At 31.6% G+C, this 19,623-nt stretch overlaps 1 protein-coding gene and 1 pseudogene across 1 annotated transcript; both read left to right on the forward strand.

Moving 5' to 3' along the window:
• Positions 1-11,480: 11,480 nt before the first annotated feature.
• On the forward strand, positions 11,481-12,498 carry LOC140985413 (LOB domain-containing protein 19-like). Its single transcript, XM_073453273.1, has 2 exons — positions 11,481-11,947; positions 12,103-12,498. Exons 1-2 carry the CDS (start codon positions 11,630-11,632, stop codon positions 12,367-12,369), a joined length of 585 nt encoding a protein of 194 aa, XP_073309374.1. The 5' UTR covers positions 11,481-11,629; the 3' UTR covers positions 12,370-12,498.
• Positions 12,499-13,741: 1,243 nt separating this feature from the next.
• Positions 13,742-17,638, forward strand: LOC140985296 (65-kDa microtubule-associated protein 3-like; annotated as a pseudogene).
• The last annotated feature ends 1,985 nt before the right edge of the window (positions 17,639-19,623 follow it).

Genomic DNA, 19,623 nt, shown 5'->3' on the forward strand with positions numbered 1-19,623 from the left:
AAGTAAAATGTGCGTACGTACAAAGAAAAACTGTGTGGTACACAAATTTTATGTTAATTGAATTTAAAGTTTGTGAAAAAAAAATTTGCACCGTATAATTTTTTCTTTGTTTCGTGAATTATTATAGGTAACAATTTTGAAATATATATCTACATAATTATAAGAGGATATTAATATTGTAAGTGAAATATGATAATAATTAGAATAGATTTAAAACGACATATTTAAATTTGAAAAATACTCTAGGTGGTATAAGAAATTTGAAGATGCAGCAAACTCAAAACTTAGTGCTTACTCAATAATCAAACTCAAATCCCAATTTCTGAGTTTCCAATGTTGTTTGCGAGCAAAAAAATCGAGACTAGATTCGGTGATTAACGAAGTTAACAATTCATTTAAGAATCAATACTCTTTTATCCTAGAAACCATGTATATATACCCTCAAAATTTTTTATCACAATATTATATATTGTTTGTCCAGATGAAGATTCAGAAAACTTTATTCGCTGTGTTCATAACCTGTCAAATAGTAGCACAAGATTCGGATTGCAAAAGTCTTGCATCAAATTTTTTGAGTAAATACGAATTTTAAGGGTAATGAAATAGAACTTTAGAAGACAAGAAACAGAAGAAGAGAACACTCAAGGGTTGTCATTAGTTCACCAACTCCGATGAGACAGATCTTTAAGAATAAACCAACCACGACCAATGCTATTAATTATTCATGATACTCACCAATTAACCCATCATCAATCTTCTTAGTACTATCAAAAAATTTGAGTGTCATTTTAACCAAGCTACAGCGAGGTTGATTATGCAGATGTTCGGAGATCAAGAGTTCAATTTTTTTGGGCATAATTTTTTCGAAAATCACTAGCCGATGCATGAAGATGAATCTTTTGATGATTTAATCGATCTATAGTGAATTACCTGTTGCTGAAGAGCAAAGATATGAGCAACACAGCCATAAACAGGGTCCCGGAGCCGGGATTGAGCCTCGTAACAAATGGTAACAACCGAGTCGAGCCGCTTGTGTACCGGGATGTGAAGCAGTAGCTTAGACACATTACTGGCGCCAAACACCTTGTGAACCGCCGCGAAATGAGCTGCGCCTTGCTCCGAGTCGAAATATGGCGCAAATATGCACCCTGCCACGCACTTCCTCCTCAAGAACTTGCATGCTCCACAAGGCCCTCCGCCGCCTCCGCCTCCGCCTCCGCCTCCGCCTCCGCCTCCGCCTCCGCCACCGCTTCCTCCACCCCCTGCTTCTGTGCTACTGCCAGGAACATTTGTTGTACTCATCTTGCAAGATTGTTTGATCCCAAGCACCAACTCAATGAAAGAAGTTGCAGCAATTTAATTTAATAATAACATGTTTAGGGTTTTCTTGAAAAGGGCACTTGATTTTTTGAGAAGAACAGATCAAGAAAGAGATGGGATTAATATTTTGGGAGTGTATATAAATTGAATTTTGTTGGATTTAATTAGGGTTTGGTGGTATGTGCTGTATTTGGGAAGAGGGGATTTTAAACACTAAGTGAAGACTTAGAAGCCACGCGATGAAGCAAACCCCATTAGGTGATTGCGTGAAGCAAACATGCGATAAAGCCACCTGCCTTTCCATTCATCTCCTTTTCCAATCGTGAATTTTGCTTAACAAAACACATGTTTTAGTTCGTCTCCTAAACATATAGACTGTGTATTGTATACACCATCATGTTCGTAACACGTCATTATTATTCCACTATATACAGGTACTTGTAAAGATGACCGCATACCCACATACTAATGTCAGCATCCTAGTCCGGAGTGTTCGAGTTGATAGAATATTTGGCCATGTTCGATTCTTCTTATCAAAGTTTCTTTGGCCGAGTCTGTTATACAGAGTTTGCCCAGTTCACATAGTTTATCTGACTAAAGTGGTTTGTTGGCTAATATGTTAACCCAGATGTTAGCGGTAGTAGGTTTTATCACGTGTCATCCTATATTTCTTAAATTTGAATATTTTATTCATATATTTATATAGTTTTGAAATCGAAATAAAGTTTATTTTAAGAAATGAATTATATAAATTAATTAAGCAGTGGCGTCCTCACCATATCGTATTCAATTTTTTAAAAATTACTGTAATCTATACTCATGTCTTCGTATCCATGTGTAATATAATTTACGACTTTCCACAGTTAAAGCTAAATTTGATATAATATTTATAATATAAAATATATTATAAATTTATGTAGAATAACATATATTACGCACATGCATGTTTTAAGGTGCATAGAGGGCAAAAAAACGCCAAAGTTAAGTTTCCCTTTCTTTTTTATGCTTAAAATTAGGACCTTTTTAACTCATTATTTACTTGTTTATAGAAAAGACCAAGTGGAAGAGCTCTGACAATATTGGTAAAATAATCTATTAAACGACACTATTGCCCCTAAAATGATTACTGCATAAATAAATTTTTTAAAAAACATTTTTCTTAGGAAATCATGTTTTATTATCATTATTAATATATGCGCAATTGACTAATCGATTAATTAGTTTCTTATGAAAATCTTGCACGTTCAGAATTTTGAATATAGTGTAATATGGTCATTCAACGAACATTTGAAGATTTATAATATTTTAGTTAAAATAGTCAAAGGTAAGATGTAAATAAGATTTAAGAATTTAAAAGTCGAGGCTTCGCTCGAACGAGTACTTTAAAAACGTTTACTATTTTATAATTGAACAAAAAAACTTAAAGTATGTATTTGCATAAGATATTCGCAAAACGTTTTTGAAAAATACTTTTAAAAAATATTTCTCCAAGTAAATTTTTTATTGCCTCAATTGATAGGTTTTTTATGGGTTAGAAATGAAGGTAATAATAAAAATCAAAATATATTACATTTTAATTATAAAAATATTTTTATAAAATAATTGTCCAAATGCATATTAAAACAACTTTTAAAAATTTTACAAAAAAATTGTAAAAAACACTTTCACAAAAATGTTTTCTAACTTTTATATATATATATATGTGTGTGTGTGTGTGTGTGTGTGTGGACATGCACAATCTACTTTATAGGGTTGCAATAAATAATCAACATTAGATAACTATGGTTGTCACAATCGTACGTAAACACTTTATGTTAATTGTAATTAACAAAACACGGATGATTCATCAGTTTGGGTTAATTATTAATATAATGGCATGGAAATTGGCAATAAATTAAAGTATTATTTGTTCTTTTTAAATTTCACTTTTAATCTCCCAATTAAAGAGTATGTTAACGTATTTTAATTAAATTTGGTTTTTAATACTACAATTTGAAGTAAATTTATCGGTAAAATGCTTACACCCTAATAATGACCGTCGTAATCGAAACTACTTTTTATCCATTTGAGGTTACAACTTGCAATTTCTGCTTTGCCAAATTAATAATATCGAATATTTGAATATAGAAAATTAATAGCGATTATTCAACAATCATTGTTAATAATCGTAAGCAAGATTTACAAATTCGATCATTAATTTAGATTTTAAATTGTGGTATTATAATTAATTTGATTGATTAAAAAAATTAATTCTTGCTAGTTACAATTAGATGTAATTTTCATGCCTTGTAAATTTTAAGCCAAATAAAGTTTACAGTCATCATGATTTAATTTTAAGTAAGTTGATGATAATTTATGCATTTGCAAAAAAGATTCAAAAATATCCCAAAATAATAGACCTTTTAATCTAGGCCAGGATTTACTAATATCCTACAATAAAAATTAAAAAATCATTCAAAAATTTGTATATATCTTGAAATTTTGGTCTGTATTGGAAAGAAATCTTTTTTAAAAAAGTAAAGATATGTAAGTGAAAATATATATTTAATTCGTAAAAAATATATTCTTTTATAATATTTAATTTATAAATTGAAAATGTTGTGAATGTGGATTAAAATGTGATGAGTCTTAGAAAGTCAAAGATGATTGTTCGGCGTTCAAAGCACAATGCGACAGCTAGTCTAAATGATGTCACAAGTAACGGAAGGGTAACATTGATGACCTCACCACTTTCTAGATCTACTCACCCTCTTTTAACCCACTATTAATCAAATATTTTATCTTTCAAAATTATAATAATGGGAAAATAATGCTATGCATGTATATATTGAGATTATAATTACTTTTTTGTCATGTTGTCAAAATATTTTAAAAAAATTGTATGAAGGAAACTTACTATTTAACTAATTTGGTATTTTGTTTGCAATTTTAGTCTTTTTATATGAAAAGAATTTATGTGACATTGGATGCATTATCGTCGTATCAATGTCACATAGAAAAATATTTAAAATTATAAAAAAATTGTATTTTTAAATTTGATGAAAAAAGATCAAAATTACATAAGACTAACAAAAGTCAGATAATTCGTAATCCAGATCGGCTAATTGTTCTCAAATTAGCACATGCACCAGTAGAGATTTCTTGATTATGAAATGTATCGAAATTTTGGGTAGTAAAAAAAACGGGATGTTGGAACGAATATATATGAAATAGAAGAATTCCAACCCTCAAATAAAGAACTATTACAAATAATGAAGAAACAAGTAGATTTAAATATGAAGCAACATAAAATAAACTCAAAAAGAAAAATTATACAAAATCATATATAAGTCGCTACTCCCTTGGCATGAAGGGCACGTTCGAACGTATCTAAATAGATACTATGGTTACGTATAAATCCCTTATGTCATTTCATTTCATTTAGGTTTAGGAATTGACATAATCGGACTTGCTTTTTCATGTCAATGAAACGACAAATAACAGCAAAGGCAGCGATAAAGGCAACCATTTGTTTCTCTTTTATTTTGATTCTCTTTCGATTCGATTATTTATTTGTCCAACTGTTTTTTTTTAAAAAAAAAAATTTATAAGTTACGTACGTGTGTGTATGTTATATTAATTATACTCTTGAAATCTTATAAGATGCTGAGTATTAATTTACTTACATGTACTTATGCATGTATACACATACTTTTTATGTATGAGTAGCNAAATGAAGGGAAGGGAAGGGAAGTAGTAAAAATGATGTTGCAAAGTTCAGTAACAGTGGCTAACGGCGCCATCACCGCGCAGTCCGGTTGCTGTCTAAAGCTTGTGGTGTGAAGAGGAAGCAATGACAGGATGGCCTATCTTGTCTCAGCAATAATTTTAATAGCTATCATTACATAATAAAATATATGTAATTAGCAAAATATAGTATGTATTTATATGCCAAAAATTAATTAATTAAAAATAATAAATAAATTATCTTGTAAAGCATAAATTGTCTAGAACATTTCGTTGTGGAAAAATACAGATGTATAGATTTGAATTTGTCAAGGATATATATAACCCAATTTAATTTATTAATCAACTTCGCATTTTTAAATATATATATATATATGATTATAATTATGAGAATTTGTTATTTTTAGCATGCATGTTATTTAGGAGTATCACTCAGATATTATAAAAAAGCAAAGTATAAATTTTGATAAACCAATTAATAATGGTGTGGCATATGAATTGTGTAAAATGTTTAATCGATAGATGATCCAATTAAAAATTTATTTTTATCCATGAGAACTTCTCAAAATATCACTCATCACAATACAACTCTCCCTCATATATTCTTAACTCAACATTACTCCCAAGAGAAATAGAAATATGCAGGAGACTTCAACTCATGACATCATTCTGATACCAATTGTTAAGATCATATATTTACCAATAAGCCAAAATTTATAGATGTAACAAAGCACAAATTTATTTTTTTATACTTGTGACTGCACATAGTGTACCAACTTGAGTATTAATTGGTTGGGCTGTTAATTAGCCTCATGAGTCTGAGAAGAGGGTGCCTATTTTGCAGGTATTATCTCATATATTTTAGAAACCAGTCTAAGCATTTTTGTACAGTCGACCGTGTCCACAGCAGAGACAGTATTATCCATTGAGATTTGGTATCATTCTTTTACGATCCACCTAGCCAATTAGATCAAGCGATGTAACGTAATCAGCTTAACGTACGAAAATTTCTCAAAAGGTCACTCATACAAATACTACTCTTTCACATACTCATTTAACGCAACAAATGAAATGATCAATATAAAAATTTACACTTCCACAGTGTTTATACAAACATAACAAATTTAGAGGCGACCAATTCTTACTTAAAAAAGAATATAATGTAAAAATTCGATTAATATTTTCTATTTCAATGGTGAAAGTATATTATATGCGATCGTCACTCAACCATGCATGTTCACTCGAACATTTACTTCGAAAAACACATGGTTTTCACGTTTCCTCTAAGAAAGAAAAGAGTCATTACTCTAATTACAAATAACCATACTTCTATTATAGTCAATTTTTTCGCCTTCCCATTAAAATAATGTTGGTTCTCAAAATGATTAAATTAATATCTACAATATAGTACAAAATTCAGTGAAATCCGTATGTGAGAAACAGTGTATTAAAATAGTGAATAATTAAATTTTGATACAATAAAGTCCTTTCGTTCAATTTAATACTCATAGTTGAAATTCTATAATTTCTCTAACATATGTACACACACATAATTATTTTCTTAAAACAAATTATAAAATGTATAAATGTAAAACTCAAAGAGTTAGTCTCTTGTGAGACGGTCTTACGAATCTTTATCTATGAGACTGATCAACCCTACCGGTATTCACAATAAAAAGTAATATTCTTAGCATAAAAAGTAATATTTTTTCATAGATGACCCAAATAAGAGATCCGTCTCACAAAATACGACTCATGAGACTGTCTCACACAAGTTTTTGCCAAACTGAAATAATTTGATTGTTAACAACTCAAACACATTTTGATTCTATTGTTACATAAAACTGCACAATGATTATTTTTTGGAACTAAAAATAATAGAGTATATTATTTTGATATTGTTACCATATATACCCAAATAGCTATGTTATATATAGAAAAATATACTTCTCAGCGATGAAGTATTCATGTATCCTGAAAAACTTTGAGATTGCATTCAGATGGATGGATTGGAAGTCGGTGATTTCAAATTCATAAATCATAATAACAAATACATTGATTTGTTTGATAAAATCCACTTGATGAAAAATTTTCAAATTCCAACTAGTTATTTTTCGAGTCATTATATAAGATTTCAAATTCACTGCAATATAAAATCATTTCAAATTCTCTCTTCAAATATATATTACCTCGAATCCAAATTCTCTCATCTAAATACAATGAAATTATGCAAAAGATAACTCATATCTTTTATCTGATCATGTAATTAGAAATATTGCATGAACTAAATGATTTTATAACATTCATTTTCTCACATGTTGGGAAAAAATACAAGTTCCTACTAAAAAAAAGGATGCATTTAATAGAAGTGAAAATATTATTTCTTCAAAATTAGGTCTTGGCAAAGGCAAAAACTTGTGTGAGACGGTCTCACGGGTCGTATTTTGTGAGACGGATCTCTTATTTGGGTCATCCATGAAAAAGTATTACTTTTTATGCTAAGAGTATTACTTTTTATTGTGAATATCGTTAGTGTTGACCCGTCTCACAGATAAAGATTCATAAGACCGTCTCACAAGAGAACTACTCCTTGGCAAATGCGTACGTGTCTAATTTCGTTTTTCATTAAAAGTATACATACTTTAGACTCACTATCTGAATTTTAGGAAACAAAATGATAATGACTTCAAATGATGAATGTGTAGGGTCTTAGATTTTCCACTCGTGTGGTCAAAACATATGAATGATTAAACTTAATACACTATGAAAATCATTATAGAAATCAACTTGGAAGGTAGAAATCACACAGTTTCCAGAGTTTTAGTGAATGAAATGTGTTAAAAATTACAGGATGTCACCCCATCATAGGGCAACTTAGACTTTGGACATAATTATTAATATGTTGGATTGCTTTACCAAATATAGAATATTCAGAAATGGGATGAGCCCTTTAATAAAAAAACGAAAAGAGGACCCTGTGAAATAGTTGAATATTTAATGAGATTTTCTGATAATCATTAACTATTGCTAGTGTAGAATTCCATATGTGTAGAATAGTACTATAGTATGTTCATAAAAAAGTACTCATGTGGGTGCTTTAGAAGTAAAAATAGGTCGTCGGCTGATGTTTGTCTAGTATCAAGTTCTTAAATTTGAGACGAGATATGAGTTCGAAACACAATCACTCCCTTAACTCCAAAAAAAAAAAAAAAGGAGAAAAGCTAAAAAGGATTGGTCAAAGTTAATTAAACAATGCTAATCATGAAAGCTGATAGTATATGTTATCTCCTTAAAAGTAGATACAGTCAACTAATCTACAGAAAAATATAAAAGAATATATTCTCCAAGTTTATATTAAAATACAACTTGATCAAGTTTTTACTACAAGATAGTTATCAATTCTTCCCTAATTTTTTTTCTAATTCTGTTGCTATTTCTTTTTTTGGAAAGGTTTTCCTAATTTGTTTTCAGTTTGTTCAAAAAATTTAAATTTCTCACTCACTCTGTTTTTTGTGAAGAGGGTTCTTTTCAAATTATGGGCTGAGTTTACGTGTGAAAGTAGGCCCATTAAACAGCAGACACTGAATCTGCGTTCAAAATATTGAGGAATACTTTATGACTCAAGCCCGCCCAGAGCAGTCAAGAAACAGAGAAATGCGGAAAGTTTACTTGAGCATTCAAATTTTTTTAAAAGAAACCCGAAAAGTAAAAGTTTGCAAATCAAAAGTGTTTGTCTACCTGAGTTGAGTCTGTCGGGTTGGTTCATTCCGTCAAATATACACGTTGGGTCGGAAAATTCGATACTATCCTTGGGATCATCAATGGGATAAAATTATTATTATTATTCTTATTATTAGGTCAGAATAATTTTGATCATACATGGAGAGCATTATTTTAAAAAAAAAGGTAAACAGTAAGCGTGTGGAAGGTGATCGTCATCGTCTAGACTGTCCTAAGCAAGCGTTTTAGAACATTGATTGAAAGGGATACGCTCGGAGGAACATTGAATTATCAAGGACAAGGTGTTTGATATGTCTTTTTTGAGCGATTATATCAAAACTTGAAATAGCTCGAGTGAATTTTGTTTTATTTAACAGAATCTCTATATATATATTTTATTTATTTTTTAAAAAATATTGATTGGAGATTTTGTGGTGTTCACGGATGAATGGATACTAAACTGGATCCGTTAAAATCAGATTGGGCCTGAGTGGACAGCCCACGTATGTGTGGATTTGTTTTGCAGACCTTGATTTCTGTGCACAAAGGAGCAGCTCCGCTGTGAACGGCTTTGTAGATGTTATTAATATAAATATCGTCACTAATTATGATCACTCATTCATATATTATGATTGAACAAATGATCATGATTTATATACTCAGCACATGTTTCATCTGCTGAATAGATAAAGACACTATTTATGTGAAACATGTGCTGAATAGATAAAGATACTATTTATGTGAGTAACATAAACAAAACCGCTATCGACACCTAACCATCATTCATGAGCATTAGTTTCTGCATTGACCAATCTCATCGTTTGTTTTGATTCAATTTTAGGCTGATTCAATTAATCATATCTCATTATCCACAAATAGCATCACAATTTGAAAGAATGATACAAAATTCTTGTATAAAAATGAAAAAAATGGGGGAATGTTCTTTTTGTTTTTGAAAAATAATTTTTTTTAAATGTGTTTGAGATTTCGTTTGAATTGATGAATTTCAAATTTATTGATTTCAATTGTATTTTTATTGTTTAAAAAAATAAGATCATAAATGTTAAGTTCACCTATTACATTTGTATATATTATTTTATGTGAATTGATAAATATTTCAAATTCACTCATCAATGATGTCATTTGAAATATATTTTAACCTATAAATTAGTGATGCAAATATTTAAAATTTGATAAATTATAATCCAAAATCATTAATTTCAAATCTTTTAAGTATAAGTTTATTCAATCAATTTATTGATGCATAATTAATCATTACACAGTATTTTTCATCCGAGTTGATTGAGGCAACAACCTTGTCATACAATCAATTGCTCTGATATTTTGATATATTAATTGATTGATTGACAACATTAATATATTTAAATAGGAAGATATTTATTGCGTTGATTGAGATTTAGTATTGCATCATCCTAATCTCGAGACATGAGGTTTTTTTTTTCAAACAAACTATTTAAAACAGGATTATTAGTTGGGAAAAGTAGCCATGTTTATGTATTTTCTATTCAAATATAGGTTTTCATCTTGTAAACTAAATTAATTTTAAAATTTTGGTTTTTCCCGAAACATTGACTTTGATGTGTTATTGGAAAATATTGATATAATGTCGAGAAATGTTATTGTAGTCGGATTGACGTCAATATTTATTAAATATGACCGAAAGTAAAAACACAGTCTAATTTGAAAGATCAAAATCTCAAATTTTAATACTTACACCATCAAAACACAAATTAAATCATAAGTCCATATACTATTTTGGGTATTATCCCTACATCTTATTCTCTTCTTCATAAACAAATCCAACACATGTGAAAAATAACGATATCCATCTTCATTTCTGTCCCCTTCTCTCCAATATTGTAATAAAAAAAAAAATAAGAAACCTATAATTTGAATTATCCCAAAAGGGGCAAAATATTGAATAGGTTGGGAAAAGACCGATCTTCCTGTGTTTCTCACCATGGAACTGATGGAAGTGACAGGAAAAGAAACAGCACAAGATTTTTGCTGAAAAGATGGGATGTTGTCCCACGTGTGATTCCCACGCTTATCCTTTTACCACCGCCGATTACCTTGAACTGAACAAAAGAATCAACTCTGATTGTATGTATCATTATACTCTAATAAAACTAATTGAGATTAATGTAGACATATAAAGATCAAGAAAAAACATCTTATAAATCGATTTCGATCCAATCAATTCTTAACATGAAAATAATTCTTTTGACTTAAAATGTAATAATTTTTCATGAATTGAATCGAGTCGAAAATCTATTTCACAAAATTAAGACGACGGAATTTTATGTCATAGATCATATAATCATTCACGTTTTCAGTTATATTCAATTCGTTAAAGTGTCAGTATGACTAAATTTATTTTCAATGCTTTAAAAACTTTGAAAATTTATAAGATATATGATTAACTTGTAAGGCTTTATTTATTTTTTATATTCTAAACTAAATCATGTTTATGATTTTATGTTACTTTGGTGTGTAAACACCATTACAAAATTAGGTATATTTTATTGTTCCACCTGCTGATATTGTATTGTACTTAGTTTAGATCAAGAAGTTGCCACTTACTATATATGACAAATTTAATCCTTGTACGTGGATTATGCTTCAAGTTGTACTTATGAAAAAATTTAGCCTTGCGTGTTTAAAGAAAGTAATGGTGATATTTTGAACCGTTTACCCAGCTCGCCTACTACTAACCCTGTCAATTGACCCACCGCCAAGTGAAGCGTCCTCCATTATTTTATTCGCAAAACTTATCAACTTCGCTCTCCATAAAGCAAATCGCCATGAGAAAGATCATATGTAACTATAAACCAGAAGATAAATGAATATTTGTGGGGGCGGCGACGATCAAAGCACTGGAGGTGGGGGCGGCGTTGGGCCTTGCGGTGCTTGCAAGTTTCTGAGGAGGAAATGCTTGAAGGGTTGCATTTTCGCTCAGTATTTCGACTCAGACCAGGGCACCGCTCACTTTGCGGCGGTTCACAGGGTGTTTGGTGCTAGCAATGCCTCGAAGTTGCTGCTCAGAATCCCGCCGCACCGCCGGTTTGATGCGGTGATCACTCTTTGTTATGAGGCGCTGGCTAGGGTTAGGGACCCTGTTCATGGCTGTGTGGGCCATGTTTTCTCTCTTCAACAACAGGTACATTCTACATGGTATTTATAAAAGAAGTATAATCATATGTCCGAGGTGTTTTAGAATACTCGGCAATGAGTCTTAGATAAAGAAAATAATATGGGTTTTTTCGAACTTATGAAATTAGGCTCTTATTAATTATTTTGAATATGCATATGCAGGTGGTAAATTTACAGGCAGAGTTGGCATACATCCAAGCTCGTATATCAACCCTTCAACGTTTCTCCTTGCTGCTTCCCAGTCTTTCGTCCTCCAACTTTCATTCCTCGTCGAAACTTGTTCAAACGTCGATGGAGATGGTTAGTTTCCACGATCAAGAAGAGGACTTCATCGACAAGAATGAGGGCGACGAACTACATTCGCTTGCTCGGGAATATGTTGCGAGACACTTTCCAGCAGTTAGAGTTAGGCCTCCATGTTCGAAATGAATTTATTACTTTAAATTACAGTAGAAAGAATGTACTGTGCAGAGCTTTCCCGATCTTGTCAAACTACGTGTTGTGTGCATCTTGTATTCCTCTGTAATTTTAACTGGAAAAAATTAATTTGGCGTTGTGAATGAGTTGCTTCAAGATTTAACGACGGGCATAATTAAATTTTAAAAATTGATATGACTAAAAAAGAGAGAGATAATCAGTGGTTTTTTATTCAAGTAATACAAAAAATCATTAAATTCACCAAAACAATAATAAATATATCAACATGGGAGACTGTAAAGGGAGGAAAGAAAATCTTTTTTGAATTTCGAAAAATGAAACCCAAAAGATATCATTTCTTAATCAATGACCTGTTGGTATATAATGCTTTTCAAAATATGCGTTACGCCAACTTTCCTTTTTAGGGGTCTTGAACCGTTTCAATCTTTCTAGACAAGCTCCACACTCGAAAACCCATATCATTTTAGCCTCCATCGACCGTGATCAAACTTCTTGAAGTTGAGGTTCGGTTTATAAATAAAACATGCTCAGTTTTTGTGTTTCTCAGAAGAAAAGGGGTGATGATAATGAAATGGCATTGTGCTTTTTTTTTTTTGGTTTGCTCTTTCACTGTTCACTGAGTACGCATATGAAGTTTCCGGTTTGAAAAGTCTTTGCATTGTTTGAACGTTTCGTTATCGCTTTCTGAAACAAGGGGTGAAAATTACGTTGACGCTATGTTTGAATGAGATTGATAAAATCGAGTGGGTTATTGTGCATACGATCGAGTTTGTCTGTGAGTGCGAGTTAATATTGCATGCTGTTAAAAAAATTGGTAGATGAAAAAGAAATAATTTTTTCTCGCCGATTTCTTGATTCTTTGAGATTGCCAGAAATCTTCTATGTTGCTTAAAAGTTGGTATATGAATGAAGATTGGTTCTTTGGTGCTAATTTGCTTCATTCTCTGTTGCTTCAGGTTGAGGATTTACGTTATAGTTCTGAATGAAATTGATGAATTGGTTTAGTAATGCTACCATAGCAGAATGGATATCTGTTATTATTTCCCACTTTCAATTCACAAAGTTTAATTCGATGTAACAGGAGAAATGAGTTGAAAATTTACAACCGTGTTTGCCTTATAAATGTGAAACGGTTGGATTGGTACTTAAATTTACATGATTCTTGATTTGATTGATCATTCTGTGTTTCAAACTTGTTCTTTCGATTATGGAAGTTAGAAGATCTACTGCTCATTGGTAACATTTGTCATCGTTCTAGTACTTTTGTGTTTTTTGGTATTCTTGGTTCAAAACTTCAAGAAAATTATGGGTCACATTTTTACGCATGTTGTTAACCCAATTATCTATTTCTTATATTCATGGTGCTTTTCTTCTGTGTATCACATTTGGTGCAGTTGTTTTTGCAAGAATAACCACCCCATGCATCAGCCTTTACAAATGGAAACAACTTGTGGTTCCCTTTTATCTGACCTGCAGGTGGTGATTTCAGACTCTGTTTGTTTTTTCTATTTCTCTTTGTTCTATTGTGAATTAAAAAAGTTTGCTGAGGCGAACATAAAGTCTTCGTATATGAAAGAATTGTTTTGTGAAATCAGAAAATATGGGATGAAATTGGAGAGCCTGATAGCGAAAGGGACCAAATGCTTTTTGAACTTGAACAAGAGTGTTTGGAGGCATATCGAAGGAAAGTGGATCAGGCAAGCCATTGTCGAGCTCAGATGAGACAATCACTCGCGGAATCAGAAGCACAACTTACATTTGTGCTGTATTGGGAGATCAAATGGTTCATATAACGAAGGTAAGACAAAGACTTCCGGGAGTTCTGGGAACTATAGACGGTTCCACTTTAACACTTTATGTAATGGCGTCATGTGAATCATATGATAATACCATGTTTGGCACGGTGCATGATAATATATGACACTGTGATTCATAGACAATACCATGTTTTATGTTTTTAACTAGAGTTCTGGGAGTTTGAAAAAAAAGCTTCAAGACATAATGCCTCAACTTGAAGATATTAAAAAGAAAAGAAACGAGAGGAAGGGTCAATTTGCCGAGGTTTTGAAACATATAAATATAATATCCAAGGAGCTTTCTGGATCCATGGAGAACCAAGTAATCATCGATGATCAGGGTGATTTATCTCTGAAAAGCTTAGATGATTTACAAAATCAGTTATGTTTGCTGCAGAAAGAGAAGGTCCGTTTTCTTGTGTTTGCTCACTTCTACTTATTTCTCTTATATTGGCATTGATTTCGCTAAAAAAAATAAAAGTAAAAATGGCAGTACAACTAACATGAATGTGCCAGAACTATTCTACTTCAAAGTTATACAAAAGAACTTAGGTTTAAATTTGAAGTACAAAGATTTTTCTTTAGGTCAATCAAGTAGCATAAACAAAAATTGAAAGCTTGGTTTCTGTGTTCTAATAAATGCGAGTATCATCTTGTTTGATAGTTTTATCACTTCCGACCATGTTTGAGCATATTTATTTTTTATATGCACAGAATGAACGCCTAAAACACGTGCTCGGCCATTTGAATGTTTTAAACTCTCTTTGCTTGGTGCTTGAGATGGACTACCAGTTAACAATTCGAGATATTCATCCAACTTTGGAGGATTCCTGTGGCATGAAAAGCATAAGTGTAGATACGGTCGAGAGATTGTCTGCTACAATACATAGGGTCAAGAATGTCAAGTTGCAGCGCATGCAAAAGGTATACCATTTTCTAATGAACTTTCTTCATGTCATTTATCTACTTTCTCTTATTTCGATCCTTTTTCAGTTGCAAAATCTTGCGATGACCATGGTAGAGCTCTGGAATCTGATGGATACACCAATTGAAGAGCAACAAAAATTCCAAAATGTGATACGTACTATTGCTGCCTCAGAAGATGAAATAACAGAGTCCAACACTCTATCTTTGGAGTTCATCAACAATGTATTTTGCTGCCTTTTCTCCTTACATGAGTGCTCACTCGATCAATGATAATTTTATAATACATTTGCAATAATTCTTGTGTTCAGGCTGAGGCAGAAGTAATGAGATTGGAAGAAATTAAATTAAGTAAAATGAAGGAGGTCCTTTCAAAAAAAAGAGTGGTTTTAGAGGAAATATGTAGAGGAGCTCACATGGCTGTTGCAGTACAACACACAACAGATCATTCAGTGGAAGCTATGAAGTCAGGTGCTGCTTCTACTCTTCTTTTACATTATAATGGAGGCATGTTTTTGTCTGGAAAGGGAGGTGTCAACCCAATAGTGTAGGAGGTTGTCCTGAAGTTTCCCCCTCCCCACAACCCAAATGATAAAAAATTAAATTTTTGCGTTATTTTTCAAATTTCTGCGCAATCAGTCTGAATTTTTACCATCTTTGCAGAGGCAATCAGTCCATTATATCTTTTAGAACAACTGGAGGTTCAGATTTCTAACGCCAAAGAGGAAGCTTTCAGTAGAAAAGAGATCCTCGAAAAGGTTAAAAAATGGTTGGCTGCTTGTGATGAGGAATGCTGGTTGGAGGAATATAATAGGGTCGGTAATAATGTATCTTTTATGTCTGAATGTTGGTTCGATACTTAACATTATTTGTATTGTTTTCATTTCAAGTGTATTTCATACATAGGATGAAAATCGATATAATGCTGGGAGAGGTACACATCATGTGCTAAAGCGTGCTGAAAAAGCTCGTACACTGGTCAATAAAATTTCAGGTACGTGGTTTACTTTCCAGCTTAGATAGTAACGTAGGTGAAAAATGTGTTTAATTGAAGGTTTTATGAGAGAACGTATGCTTACAATTTATGCTGCATGCTTATATGTCAGCATCAAGTTATAAATGATGTTTCAATGGTTCAAATGATAAAAAAATTTCAATAGTTTCTTTTTAACTGTGCTATCTTAAGGAATGGTGGAGACGCTGAAATCAAAAGCAAAAGCCTGGGAGATGGAAAGAGGAACCGAGTTCTTATACGATGGGGTAAGCACCGGTGTCTTATATGATGGAAAGAGGAACATAGTTTTGACATTGTATTATGTTGTAATCCATAGTTTCTTGTTATTTCTTCTGTTTAGGTTGGTCTTATGTCCATTATTGAACAATACTGTGACATAAAGCACTTGAAAGAACAAGAGCGTCAAAGGCAGAGGGTATATACTTGACATATGACATGAAACCCATATCTATGTGGGCTTTTACCGCATGTATATGCTAAAATATGAAATTTCCTACTTATTTATGTCACATTAGGATCAAAAGAAACTTCAGGGACAATTAATAACAGAGCAAGAAGCGATTTTTGGGTCAAAGCAGAGTCCATCAAAAAGCGTGAACAAGAATTCTAGACCATCAAGTGGAGGTGTGGGTGGTAAGAGGTTTTCCTTGGGAGGGGCAATGTTGCAAAGTATGCTTGTGGAGAAAGTTGGTGCTCATTCATTGTCAAAGAATAACCATGTTAAGCAGCAGGGTTCTCGAAGCCATCACCACATTGGCCTTATGGTTCATTCTTCTGGTAAAAACATCATAAAACTTTTCAGTCTAAAATGTTTTACATCAGATCCATTTGTAGTTGGAAAGATACTGAGCAACAACAGTTACCCCTATCATTCTATATGGCTACCTATGTAGTATGTCAACTAAAATATGGATTGCTGTACAATTCAAAAGATTTGAGCTGCATCATACGCATCAGCTATATCTTGTGTAGCTTCAAATGCTCCAAGGGAATTTTGCTTATTATCAAGCTCTTATATCACAGCTCAACTTTGTCTAATTTAAGTTTGAAACTGTATATAAATCATCTGCTAAGAATTGATGTCACAGGCAAGAAAAACATATCTAGTGGTCCTGTAAAACCGCAATCCAGCAATGCATCCAACACACAGCACCTACAAATGTCGCCTCTGAGGAAGCCCCTCTTTCCCCTATCTTCATTTTCATCGAAAAACGCTTCTTTAAATCTGAAAATTGTGGAGTTCCAGGACACACATAGTGTTTGCGAAACTCCGGCGGAAACCCCAAGAAAGATCCTCTCTTCTAGGAATGAAAACAAAACTCCCAAGACAATGCCAATTCCAATGCCAACAACTCCTCCAACGGTGTCTGGCAATGCAAACCACTGTGACACCTTTTAGCCTACCGGCCTGTGGTACTGAAGAAGTCGATATATGAGGATCAACGAGCTGGATTTATTGTCCCTGAATCACATTCTAGCAGTAGTCATCAGTAAGGTTTTATGTGCATAGTTAGTCATTTTCCTATTTGATTCACCTTTTTGTGTTATTCTGGTGATGTCATTTGGTTTATGGCTCTACTGTTTCATGTGTATCACACAAATCTTGAGGACTTCTCTCTTATTTTATTTTTGGATCTGATACACTATTTTGATCATTTGGTTATGATTGCCTAGTTTAATCAATAGAATTCAGACATTTGGTGGTATATCAAGAATATCTTTTCAATTCGCGAGAGAAAACTACAATATATGTTTCGACTTTGGTCATCTTTGTTGTCAACTTTAGTCTTAATTATGTATGTTTCAATTTTTGATGATTTTCGTAATTTTTCATTGGAAATATTATGACACTGCACATATCAGTATCATGTCGTATCTTAACCATGTAGACTATCGCATATGTGTCTAATAAAAAAAAAACCAAAATTACAAAATAAAAATGATACCAAACCAGTATTAGAATTTGAAAAAAATAAAAGATCATAATTGAGATTACAAAATTAATATGGCAGTTTTCCTCAATTCATGGTGTGATGTTTTTTGTTTGTATTGTGTTTTAAAGTTTTTGTTGTCAGAAAAATTTCATGATGACGCCAAATTCATGATTAAATCAGTTTATAAATAAACGTTCCTTATAATTTGTTTAGAATGTTTCAACAATTTGTGTGATTTTTGTATTCGTTTAATTTCTCTAGTTTAACTTGTTAAAAATCGACAGACATATGTTATATATATATAGTAAATACAAAAACTCTTATGAGACTATTTTACGGAATAATTTTATAAGACATATCTCCAACCTGATTCGTTTCATTAAAAAATATTATTTTTCTTTATAAATATAGATCGAGTCAACCAAACTCACAGATAAATATCCATGAGACAGGACAAGACTTACTCGTATATAAATTATAGTGATCGAAAGTATATCTATATGAATTTTGATACTTTGAAATTAGCTAAGTTGTGTAGAAAACAACTTATTGTTAAATTATATAATTTCAAATGGAAATTCAATAATATTGCAAATGATCCATAAATTTAAAATTCCCCCTTGACTCGTCGCATGCTGGCGTTCCTCCGGTGATGTAATGGATGAAACGATTACACTTAAATAAAATAGTAAATAAAAACTCAAAAAAATTAAATAAATTAATAGAATATATGAAGAGAATTAGATAAGGATATATCGTGTTTGACAATGATAACGATAAATATTTATTTTACAGTGTAGTAGATGTCTTTGTATCGCAAGTAAAGGCCCGTTTGGAGATTTGGACAAAGATAGTAAAGTTTTGATTAATTTGTTCAATGTTTTAGTCAATGCAATTGAACATCCAAACAAGATTCATATATATTCTAATTCTTGGTTGAACAGGTAAACTAATTAGGGAAATCTGCAAATTGTTGTGATGAAAATTGACCATTCATCTCTTTATATAATCACGTACTTTTTTTATAAAAAAAACTAAGATTTTTATTATTTATGTATATATATATATATATAAATCAAGTAGAGACAATTCCATTTAATATTTTATTTTTAAGTCAAATATGCGTGCTATATATTCAGTGGTGGAGCCACATACATGACCACCTAAGAGCNATAAATAAAAGAGAGAGAGTTTGTATAATTTCACGTCACATGTATGATATCATAATGGTTAGAAACTTGTTGATCACATGGATGAACCAATTATAAGTTTTACATTTAATAAAGATGGAAAATTGTTTGTTTGCGATTTTAATCTTTTATGTTGTCAATTTTAGTTTTAATATGTTATTTTTTCTTCAGTTACATTTTAGTTTTTTTTTTTTCTAGATATAGCGTTAACACAATGTTGACATGATATCGATGTGATACTAACGTGTACAATGTCATATCAATATTATGACGTAAAAAATTAATACAATTCAAAAATTTGTAGATATATATAGGACTAGATCACCAAAATTGTAATTTTTCCATCACAGAAATCAACTTTAAAATTAAAATTATTATTCTACAAT

Source organism: Primulina huaijiensis, chromosome 9 (genome assembly GCF_012295235.1).
Source record: "Primulina huaijiensis isolate GDHJ02 chromosome 9, ASM1229523v2, whole genome shotgun sequence".
NCBI lineage: Eukaryota > Viridiplantae > Streptophyta > Magnoliopsida > Lamiales > Gesneriaceae > Primulina > Primulina huaijiensis.